General features: G+C 35.9%; 2 protein-coding genes across 3 annotated transcripts in view; both read right to left on the bottom strand.

Annotated features, from left to right (window-relative positions):
* Window positions 1–733, bottom strand: part of LOC106542189 (epididymal sperm-binding protein 1) — a 15773-nt gene extending 15040 nt beyond the window's left edge. For both annotated transcript variants that reach the window (XM_014057847.2, XM_014057848.2), the window contains exon 1: window positions 572–733. In XM_014057847.2, coding sequence (XP_013913322.2) covers window positions 572–650 — 79 coding nt within the window. In that variant the 5' untranslated portion in view covers window positions 651–733. The remainder of the gene's footprint in view (window positions 1–571) is intronic.
* A 492-nt stretch (window positions 734–1225) lies between these two features.
* On the bottom strand, window positions 1226–10597 carry LOC148046045 (epididymal sperm-binding protein 1-like). The gene is made up of 7 exons (XM_087714456.1): window positions 10507–10597; window positions 8070–8216; window positions 5737–5895; window positions 4480–4641; window positions 2067–2234; window positions 1427–1591; window positions 1226–1236 (listed from the first exon to the last, which is right to left on the bottom strand). The coding sequence occupies exons 1-7, from the start codon at window positions 10571–10573 to the stop codon at window positions 1226–1228; spliced, it is 879 nt and encodes a 292-aa protein (XP_087570582.1). The 5' UTR covers window positions 10574–10597.
* Between the last annotated feature and the right edge of the window lie 1622 nt (window positions 10598–12219).

The following is a 12219-nucleotide window of genomic DNA, read 5'->3' as shown; positions in this document are numbered from 1 at the left end:
AAAAAAAAAAGTCCATAGCAAACAATAGGTTCACTTAAGAAGCGGGACATGCACCTTAGGACTGCCATATTCACTTAATGAACACTGAGTAAAAAAAGTTGTAAAATCAAGCACAATCATGGGGTAACCCACAATGGCCATCATGGTTTATTATTTTAATAGCAGGCTCAATTACAGCCGTAAATGGATGACTATGTTATATTATAATAAATATTCTTTTCAATACATCAGGCAAAGACCAAATGCTTAAATGTTGCATTTTGGTTTATTTTAGCTTTTTTCTTGAAGCTCAAGGAAAGATGGGAGAGGAATAAGAACAACTCTTGGCCAGAGAGTCACTCAGTGAGCTAAATAATCCACTACCTAAAGCACTATATAAACTGCAGTTGGTTAATATGTTTATTCACAGTGTTTTTAATACAATCCGTATCCGCCATATCAAATATTCAGACAAACAAAACAAAAACTCAGTATTAATTCTGAGTACAGGTCCAGAGCAATATATGTAGTCCTGAACCTATAACTGAAGTTGTGCACTTCTGTTGCAAAATTTGTCTGGTTTTAATCCTACCTGTAATATTGCAGTATGCCCATGTATTATCCAAATCAAAGTTGCTCGTAGTGGCACACCACAGCTTCCCATCACTCATGCCCTCTGCTGTACATGTATTGTAGGAGATGCTTTTGTAGATGAATGGGAATACACAAAGTGGATTTACTATTATTAGATGAGGTTCTGAAAAGAAAAAGGTGAAAAATATTTTTCACATATGATTTATGTTTAGTTGTAAATACATGTGAAACTAACACAGAATGGAAAAATATTTATCTGCTTATATTCTCAGAATAAGACTGAGTATACTAGAGAACAGGATCTATCTTTTACAATTTCCCTCCTAAATAAATTTGTGATGAAAGACCTATTTGCTTTTATAGACATACATGTATAGACTTCTTATAGACATATAGATTTCCTGGGACCTACAGATTCCAGGCATTGTAGCACAGCTACGGCTCTATCAAACTTTATGTTTCAGCTAATACTACCTTTCACCATAATTCATGGAATAGACTTCTGGATTATTCTGTATACGTTAGTATCAGTTAAACAGTTCAGGTTTTTTTGTTAAATAGAGATTTTTGTTAAATGCTGCATTCTTTGTTCATATTGTAACTTTTGTGGGCCTCTATTTCAAAGTTTATAGAAGTTATCTCTTCATAATTGTCATGAGGATACTATAAATAAGAAACAAATGCACATTGACAATACCACATCATACGCATACAGACACACTAAGTTCCCTTCAAGTGGTTTCTATTCCATATATTTGGTAGGATAACTTTTTAAAGACTAGCCTTCATTCCTTGATCTATCTGGACCCACTGCTTGAAATCCACAGAACAAAGTATTCATTACATTTATTACCTGTGACATTACAATATTTCCATTTCTTATCTTTGTCATAGTTGCTACTTGTGGAACACCAGAACTTCCCATTATCCATGTCCTCATCAATACATGTACTGTAGAACTTGCCCTTGTAGATGAATGGGAAGACACAAGTTGGATCATCTTGCTGTGGCTCTGTTCCTGTTAAATGTTAAAATAAAAAGCAAATGAAGAAAGATATATGGACTTTCCAGAAGAGAATCAGTTAGTGTTGTATGTTCAGATATTTCAGTGGCAAAATATGGCCACTGAATATAGAGATATTGATAGATCCAATCCAAGTAAGTCATGCGATCTAAAGATTTAGTCTTCCAAGGTTTCTGGCTAATGCTGAAGTCCATCATCAGGGAACTTCTGTCTCTCTCCAAAGTATGTGCACTGGGTTGTATTTATTATATTTATACTGTTCTGGATTGTGTGCAGCTTTTAGTTGTTAATTCGGATGTTAATGGCTGATTAATTAACAACTAAAAGCTACTGTTATTGGAGCCAAACAAACTAGTAGCATATGATCCCTGCATTAAATCCTGTGTTAAAATAGCTTATTTCCTCAAAGGTGATTTGGAGGAAAGATTTTGTTTCTTTTTTTCCCCCCTTCTTCTTTCGTCTTTCTTACCTAATTCCTCTGGACAGAACTTCATTTTCTTATCAAGATCATAGTTGATAGTGGTGGCACACCAACGTTTCCCATCATTCCGCCCCTCTGTAGTGCAGCTGAAATACAGCTTGCCATCATAGACAAATGGGAAGACGCAAGATAGATTCTCCATGTTCTCTTTTGGTTCTGATGTTTAATAATTAAAATAGGGAAATAGAATACCGGTAAATAGAATACCAATTGCCCAAGGATAACTTTGCAGTGTAGAAGTCTGCAGCCTAAACTTAATTTGCAATGAAGCCAAAACTAGATGTAACAGAAAGCAAGAAGTTGCTTTCAGTGTTTTGCCATTTTCTTATCTTTACATATTGAACGTGTAAAATAACATCATGATATTGAATGTACACACACACACACACGATCACACATAGATCAACTGACTAATAAAAGAGAGGAATGTTCTAAGCAAGAAGATAAGAAGAAAGAGTAATAGGGGTATGGAATGACTATGGTAGCACATTTTGTATAAAGACTTTTCCCACCATCCTACTTTTGCCAGATGGTAACTTGGTTGAAATAGATCAGGTGGAAAATAGAGACAGAGACAGAGACAGAGACAGAGACAGAGACAGAGACAGAGATAGAGATAGAGATAGAGATAGAGATAGAGATAGAGATAGAGATAGAGATAGAGGGAGGGGACGGGAGGGAGAGAGAGAGAAAGAAAGAAAGAGAGAGAGATTTTTTGCATAGCAGGGAAAAACTTTTTATATCATTTTTTTCATCCAAGATCTTGAATATTAACCCAGTCTCAGGGCATCAGTAGTGCTTAGACTTCAATAGCTAATTTTCTTAAGTGAGCATTTAGGCTCTTGAGTGAGCATTCAGGCATGGAACTCTAATCATCTATTTTACATTAGAATTATCTTTCTCCATGTCTTTAGGTATTGAACAAAATGAATCATTTTCTCTTCCACCTCCTTCCTCCCATCTCAGTTATAACTGGAAGAACCAAATGTTCATTTAGGTGATGTACCTCATTTAATGACTGACAATTCTATTGTTAATTAATAGAACTAAAAGAAAGAGAAGAATCGGACTTCTGTAAAGTATGGAATAAAATGTACAAGTGACTAGAAAACAAGGCAAGAGAGAAAATAGGGAATGCAAATATATGGAGATATAAATAATGAATATTATTATAAGTGTTAATATTATGATTGTTACATTATAGGACAAGGTTATAGTGAGAGGAAGGCAATGCAGAAGGGAGAATTATAAAAGCTAAGAAGGAAAGCCGACATAGAAAGCTGTAAAATTACTGTATATTGTTATAGCAATAGCAATAGCAGGTAGACTTATATACCGCTTCATAGGGCTTTCAGCCCTCTCTAAGCGGTTTACAGAGTCAGCATATTGCCCCCAACAACAATCCGGGTCCTCATTTTACCCACCTCGGAAGGATGGAAGGCTGAGTCAACCCTGAGCCGGTGAGATTTGAACAGCCGAACTGCAGTCAGCTGAAGTAGCCTGCAGTGCTGCATTTAACCACTGCGCCACCTCGGCTCTCTGTTATGTATGTTCTGTGTTTTGTCTTATTGTGTTTTTTTTTCTTTGCTGTGTCTTTCCTATTGTTTTTAAAGGATCAAAACATTTAATAAAAATTATTTTAAAAAGACAATTCTATTGTTAAATGATACCGTTGTTTAGAGACTAATCATATGATTACACTGGACTTACAATGCCATTTCTTCTGCAGTTGTTAAGAAAATCATCCACAGTCATTAAGAGACACATAAGACCATGGCTTCTCTATTGATTCTACTTGTGGAAATCTGGGCTGTGAACTGCACAAATGGCAGTCATGTGGCCATAAGGTTCTGCAATGGTCATAAGCACTCACTGGTGGCAAACACCCATATGTTGATCATGTAACTGCAGGGATGTTGCAATAGTCATAAATGCAAGGACCAGTCATGGTTATTTTTTCAGTACATGGTAATTATGAACATTGCTACACAGGGCAGTCATTGAACGGGGTCTGTCTGTGTAACCTCTGCAACTGAATAATTCCTTTATAGGGGCATGGAAAAATTAGTTTCATTTATATTAAACTTGATACCTCAGTGCTGACCATTCAATAAATGCAAAAGTTAATAAAAAAATTAATGTTCCAAGCACTGCAGAAACAACATGCCTGCTTTCTCATGATCCTATGTCCCAAGTAACTATTATATTTTCCTATATTTTTTAAACTCCTTTTACAAAAAGAATTGCCTGCTTCAGATTTTCCATTTGTTGTTTTAGTTTCTGTCTTAATATCCTACTCCTTCTCCAAACCCCTACTATCCAACATCATGTACACATAACTTTTTCCTTTCACACAGCACAAAGAAAAAGACCATAAATTTTTTGCATGCCACCATCCTACCAGAAGATTCACAATAGGTCCATTGAAAATCAATATCATAGTTCTTGGTAAGGGAGCACCATGGCTTCTTATTAGAAATTCCATCTGTTGTGCATGATGAATAAGACGTGTGGTTGAAGATGAAAGGAAAGACACAGGGTCCCTTAGGATTGGCATCTAATCCTGTGCAGAAATGAATATTAGTTTCCTCTAACAAGCCTATTTAGACAAAGAACAAAAATGTTCCCCTTTTTAAGGGTTGGGGGACAAATTTCATCTATTTTTAAAATAAAAATATTTTAAAACATTTTAAAGAATATGAATAATAAAAAATTCAAAGCAGTTAAAGCATTATTTACAAAAAGAAATATGTATTGCATCTATTTTTTCCAAAACAGATCAAATAACAATCCCAATATTAATATTTATTTTGTGAATAGTCCCAGAGTCCCACACTTTCCCAGAGTGATGTGGCTTGAAACATTTCATTGGACAAAGTATTCCACAAGATAGGTGTCATCATAAAAAATAAAATCCTCTCACACCTCATTTTCCCAGGATCCATAAAGAAGGAAGGAGAGAAGCATATCATCCTCCTTGGCTTTACAAGTTTACATCAGCATCTGAATTAACCAATAGTTAAATCTGGTAATCTATACAGATTATGCAAAACAGACATCGTAGGGCACCAGTGCACAAATTTCAATTTACAATGCAAACATAAAATTTCTTATATGGATTAAAATTATGAGTGTGAAAATTAGGCGACAAAATTTTGTTTGTTTTTAACTTTCAAAACTCCATGGCTAAGCAAGATCCACTTCCCTTTGCCATTATCTTATACCCTTTGCTTCAACTTCCATATATCAAGCTGTTCTGCTCTCAAATAACAATAGAGTTTCTATTTCCTTAATATTTTTTAAAATTATTCTTGGTGTCCTTCAAATCTAAATCTAAGGCAAGCCTTAGATTTTCTTCCTCCAAATCCCTTGCCCAACTAAATTAATCCTTGAAACTGAAATATTCTCTAAATTGTTCTCTCTATACTGTGCTCATTTTTAGTCATATTGCTTTAGCTGTACAGCAGATGAATTTTCACACATTGCTAAATGTTTTCTAGCAGGCAGTTTGTGCCTCTTAGTACTTTCTTACAAAACATTTTGTCTCTCAGGCCTGAACTAACAATGAAAAGAAGCTTTTGAAACGTGACTTGAAGATCTTGATCTCTTATATCCTTTGTAGGACAAATAATTACAGCACTCAATATCTTGTTCTTACTGGTGTCAGCACAGTAGCTCCACTCAAGATCCTTGTCATAGTTTCTTGTGGTGGCACACCAGAATCTTCCCTTCTCCACTTTGGTACATGTGTAAAAGGTCTGGTTCTTGTAGACAAAGGGAAACACACAGGATTTGCCTCCAGAATTGCCTCCATGCTCTGAAAACATGGAAAGTATGGATATAGATGGAAAGAAACGTTGAACAAGACATAGCTAAGAACTTTGCTTGCTTATATAATTCCTGTAACACTCAATACTACATCTTGTCTTTTCCATTCATCATTGTCAACTGAGTGACTTAAAGACAAACAAATGGTTTTAGACTTATGTGAAGAATGCTCTTAACCCACATGGAGTTAGTTAAGATCAGATCAAGAGTGTTAAAGAAAGAAACTGAAGAATTTATTCTACTGACTCAAGAACAAGCTTTACTAACTAATTGCATGAAGGTAAAATTTCAACATATAACAAATAATAGCAAATGTTGCCTTTGTAGCAAAAAGGATGAAACAATTGGTCATTTGATCAACTGCTGAAGCAAAATTTCACAAACTGACTACAAATAGCATCATGACCAAGTTGCCAAAATTATTCATTGAAAACTTTGTCAGTTTTGAATTCAAATGTAGTGAAAATTATGGGAGGGTCAGGTTGGAAAGGGTTTAGAAAATAATGAGTGGGTTAAGATTTTATGAGACTTTAAAATCCAAATAAACAGACATCTTATTGATAACATGCCTGATAACACAGTTATTTAAAAGGAAAAAAAACTTGTTTATTGAATCTGCTATATTAGTGACATTTTCAATCCTAATGTCAAAGGAAAACCAATGGAAAAATTACAAAAACCAGGACTTGCAGATTGAACTGAACATCTACAGAAAAAGATGATGTTACACCAATCATGATTGGAGCACATTGGAACAATACCTAAAACACTACCTCAATATGTGAAATTATTGAAATCATCATACCCAAATCCCTAATTTTACACATACACACAAACCCTCCCTCCTGCTTGGAACTACTTATATTCATAGACACTACTTTAATAATTCTTACATCCTTGGTTAGAATTTGAATTATTAAGTTCCCATCAATTTTAGACTGTGAATCTATCAATTACACATACCGTACATAATAATAGTACGTTAAATCAATATGGAAGTTTTTACATTTTGGGATTTTTTACATTACTTTTATGTTGTAAAAGAGTAAAATGAAATTATGCCTCTGTGATTTGACAATTTGCTGAATATTGTCACTGAAATCTCTAAGGTTTAAGGGCCACTAAAAATGGCTTATATTGCAAATTGCCCAGCCCTGTTTCAAACAGAATATTCCAGGCTCAGACTCCAAATTAGAATAGGATCTCTGATCTCTATTGGGTTTAGAAATTACATGGACTACTTTTTAAGGGTTGATCTGAAACCTTTTACTACTGAGATGAAAGAATGGTGCTGCCTCTCCATTTATTTATAGAAGTATTACACTTGTATAGTGTATAGTGAAAGATAATTTTTCATTTGAGTGCTGCCAATTGGGCATTTTTTTCCCATCAGATCTAAGTCTGCAGGGATTCTAAGTCATCCAGGTCATGGTTGCTGAAGAAGTTTCTTGGATGAGAAGTGAAACATCTTCAAAAGAAAAAAAAACCAAAAAATCCAGTTGCCTCCTGAAAAAAGCACCTTTGGAACAACCATGACCTGGATGACGGAGAATCTCTACAGACTTTTAGCTGTACAATTTTGGATGAACACTCTTTGAATGGTGTGAGAATAGGAATGGATTTCCAGAGAAAAATTGCAGACCACAGGAACCAGGCGCACTACTCAGGTGACCTTAAGGACACAGATAAACCTCCAAGTGCTTCAACAACCCTTTAAAAGGATGCGGATTACCAGCTCTCTGCAAGAAACATAAATCCTTCCATTCCCACTATCCTGTCAGAGCTGAAGAAGCTTCTTGGATAAGAAGCAATCTAGTTTAGGGAACAGAGTGCAGACTCCTTGGGACATACCACTGCATTTTCCATTAATTTATGATGCCACTGCTACCAGATCCCAGAGGTTGTTGTAGAGGCAACTACTTCTATCTAAGGATAATGTTATTGCTCTTCTCTCCAGCCAACTATCATGATGACACTTCAGCATTGCAGGGATTAGGCCAGGGGATGAGAGCCTTATAACAGTGACAAACAGTAGCCCTATCTTATATCTTGCTTAGAAGCCATGAGCCATTTATTGAAATGTAACCTATAAAACCATTGCCCAGAGAAGAAGATAGCTGAATTCTGAATGATTCATTTCTGATAGGATTCTGGATTACTTACCTTGAAGAATGCAGTGCTTCCACCGGCCATCTGTATCATAATTATATGTTGTACTGCACCAGAGCTGCTCATCAATGGCTCCATCTCTAGTGCAAGATGAATATGACCTCCCATTAAAGACAAAAGGGAAGACACAGGAAGAAGAACCTGGAGGGGGGGGAACTATGATTAAAATGAGGAAAGAATCTATTAAAGCCTCGGAATCACAGGATAATGATTAAATGCCTGGAATCAAACTAATATGTGTGTAAATTATGACAAGAACTGAGAGAGGAAAGGACCAATCCTACCTCTCTTTCTGATTAAGTGATCAGCTAAATGGGATCATATTTGTGGATCCTGAGGTGATATTCCAAGGAAAGAATTATGCAATAATGTTGCCCAGCAAATCCTACTATTTATTTTTATTTTTTTATTTCTTACTTATCCTAAGGGATTGATTCAGTTCCTGTTTTGTGTTCCCATTTTGGAACTGCAAATCTTAGGAAACTAAAGTACACCTTTCACTGGATCAGTAATATTAAAAATGTCTGGAATTTCAATGGCTGAAAAATTAATACAAGAAAAGTAATTATTCATCTGATTCATTTGTAGTTATCAAAGTAGAGGTTTTCAGTACATTAAATTATAGGAGGGGTCTAGGACAATTGAACATGGCTGTCTTAACACTTCTACTCAGGGACCCCACCATGGCTGACCCAAAATGGCCATTCTTACTCAGGTGGCTCTACATTGGTGCTCCTCTCCTGCCATTGGTCAGCCAGTGTTCTTCCTTCACCTCTTTATTCTGGGCATTTCATGAAGGGATATTTTTCCCTGGCCACTTGACTGTGTGAGACATTTAAATGTGCATCAGGGCAGCCAATCTGCACACCGCTCACATTTGCTAACCGATAGCGAAGGTAAGTAGATTTCACCCCTGAGTTGGTGGTAAACTTAGCACAACAGTCAACAGGGTGAACAACAGCTGACTTAGGACACGGCCCTGAAGAGAATCTATGCTCAAACAAATGGTGTTCAAAATATTAGTCGCAACTCGTACATATTGAGGCCTATCAGTAAGAAAGTCAAGATCCAGTTGCACAAAGGAATATTGAAGCCTAAAAGGCCCAGTTTGTCTACTAGATGCAGAGGGGTGATTGTTTTAAATGTTGAACTGAAGTCAACGAACAGCATTCATACATAAGTGTTTCTTTCTTCTAAGTGCTCCAAGTTCAGATGGAGAACAGAAGAAATAACATCCTCTGTAGAATGATTTGAACAGTCTAGAGTGATTTAGCAATTAAATATGATAAAATGTGTAGAAATAGATTATTTCTTAAGTTTTCCCCACCTTTAAGTCAGCATGGTAGAAGTCGACATCTCACAGACATAAAAAAGCTCCAGAACAAATACTTAAAACTTCTTTTAAATGCAATTTACCAAGCAAATTTTCAAAAAATAATGCCCTTGATTTGTTTTACTGTATATAAAACTTAAAAGCCTTTCACAATATAGATAGAAGCTGAATCTTGATCTAGAGGAAAGGAAAGTAAGATGAAAATATAGGAGAAAAGTCTTATGGAAAAAATAAATTAGTGTTAACAACTCCATCTTATGCTGATGGATTAAAATTTGGAAAATACAGATAGTCCTCAATTTACAACAGTTCATGTAGTGACCATTTGAAATTACAATGGCCCTGTAAAAATAACATGACTATTTTCACATTTACAACCATTGTAGCATCCCCATGGTCATGTGATTTACATTCGGATTCTTGACAACTTACTCCCATTTATGATGGTTGTTCTGGAGTCGTGTGATCCCCTTTTGTGACCTTCTGACAAGCAAAATCAATGGGGAAACCAGATTTGTTTAACAACTAATTTCACAATTGCAGTGGTTCACTTGGCAAATGTGGCAAGGAAAGTCATATTTTCTTGGGCAAAATTCACTTAACAAATTTCACTTAACACCATACATTTTCAGCTGAATTGTAGTCGTAGGTTAAGGACTACCTGTACATTCTTCCATTCTTGATTTGATGTCAGCATTGCTCCTTCTTATAACACACCAATTAAGACCAACTAAAATCATCTCAGAAATATACATGCTCAATCATACAACCCTTAGCTGCAGCTTTCTGAAAAGATCAGATGAAAAATATATCTTCTCCTTAATGAAATGATTTTACTAGGACAAGATGACTAGAGAGGTCCAAGCTGGAAGACCTGTAAGTTCAATCACATGCCAATATTATTAGCTGATAAAGCTGGAGAGAAGAAAATGGTAAGAAATGACCAGGAGTGAGAGAGGAGATGAGGAGGAGAAAGAGAGAGAACCCATAAGAAAACTGAGGAGGAGAGACTGGAAAAGTTTTCAATAGCATATATGGGATTTAATAGCAGATTGCCCCAGGCGCCTTCATCTTCTAAAAGCACAGTGTCAGTATTACCTTTACCAGCCAAGAGAACTGGCAGAAGATTGCAGGCAAATAGAAGGCAAAGCAGGCAGGCAACCATTGCTTCTTGTCCACCCAACAAGCTGAAGTGAAAGATAAAAATGCTTTCTTCCCTATATAACTTCTGCCCCACACTATCCTAAACAAAGTAAAACATTTCCTCCCTTCTGGAGGCATAAAAGCTGAACATTTTTCTCTCGTTTTCTCCCCCACAAAGCAGCTGTGACTGTTTGCCTTTATCTCCTGGACTTTTCAGATCACCATGCACTGATGATCACATGAAATCATGACATGGATTGTGATTCCAGAATTACCCAGTAGCAATAAATAATATGGCATTTATTCCAGCCAGTTATTCCCAAACTGAGGCTTCTAAAGATGGGGATATACATGATGATGGGATATTTAATCCAGCTACATCAAATGTCCCCAAATCGCTGTAGACAGATTCTGATTTCAAATTCATACTAATATCCATTAATAGAGTGTTGGATAAGCCACATGAAGATGTCTCAGACTCCTGAGAAGCTCAAGGCACTGTATTTCCAAAAACCAATCAATAGATCATCCATTGAAAAAGGGAGCTGTTCTGAGAACAAAAATGAAGAAAGGTCACCTCAACTTCAGGAGCCAAATCAACCACATCTCCATTCAGCAGATCAAAGTGATGAATGATTTTCTGGAATTCTACTTTCTTCCTTCCACTCCTGAGGGCTTCTATTGTTTCTTAGACTCACAGCTGGCCCTGGGGCTTAATGCTCCATGGAATAGTTGGAATCCTCAAAACTCTGCTCCCTCTACTTAATGGTAGACAAAGCACATTAGATAGTGATGTCAAATATCTTCCCAGATTGCTTGATTTTCCATGATAGACTTTTAGGGAAAAAAACAGATAAGATTTAAACCTAAACAATAGATTAGACAACTAACACAATATTTCTGAAGCAAATATTGGTCAAGGACTCAACTTTGCCTTAATATAGGTCTTCCTTTTCTCTACTTTTGCATTGTTCTTCTATAGATTAGTATGAAGTAAACAATATAAGACTTGTTTATTGCCTTATTTCTGCATTGCAGACAGTTAGGTATGCTTGATAACTGTATGTTTAGGGAATCGTGAAATGAAAACAGTTCTCCAGTGGCCAGAGCACTAACAATGACTTTGTTCCAAGATAGATTGTATACATGTGCATGCATACAAACACACATGTCTACTATGTGGGTAACAGAAGAAATGTGAACTGATTAAATCTTAATCAAGAGTAATTTTTTTTGAAGTAGATCAGGTTATTAAGCTACATAATAAAGGGGTTCCCAACCAGGGGTGCAAGACGATATTCCAGGGAGTGTGAAAATTTGGGTTTAGAAGTTTCAAAATTATAGTGTATATGCATATTATATGCATATAATTATTTACTTTTTTAAGGGGTGTGAGAATATATCAGAAGTGTTCTAGGGGTGCAGAGTATAGAAAAGGTTAGGAACCCCTCCTCTAATAGATATTTGGCTTCCCACAAAATATTTATCTAAAATAATCTAACAACATTAATAAAGATAACATTTATAGGATTTCATTGGTTTATTATCATCATTTTTATAGCGGTGTTTGAATGTCTGAGGTATGAATGCATATTTTCCATGCATTCAAGGATTGAACTTCCTGCCTCAACTCAGAAATTAAACTTTTTTATTCTTGCTTGTGTTATG

The sequence above is a fragment of the Thamnophis sirtalis genome, unplaced genomic scaffold, assembly GCF_051295495.1.
Source record: "Thamnophis sirtalis isolate CommonGarterSnake01/CBP01778 unplaced genomic scaffold, rThaSir2_p1.2 scaffold_4, whole genome shotgun sequence".
NCBI lineage: Eukaryota > Metazoa > Chordata > Lepidosauria > Squamata > Natricidae > Thamnophis > Thamnophis sirtalis.
The sequence above is the reverse complement of the archived record's forward strand: the minus strand, read 5'-3'. Positions and strand labels throughout refer to the sequence as shown.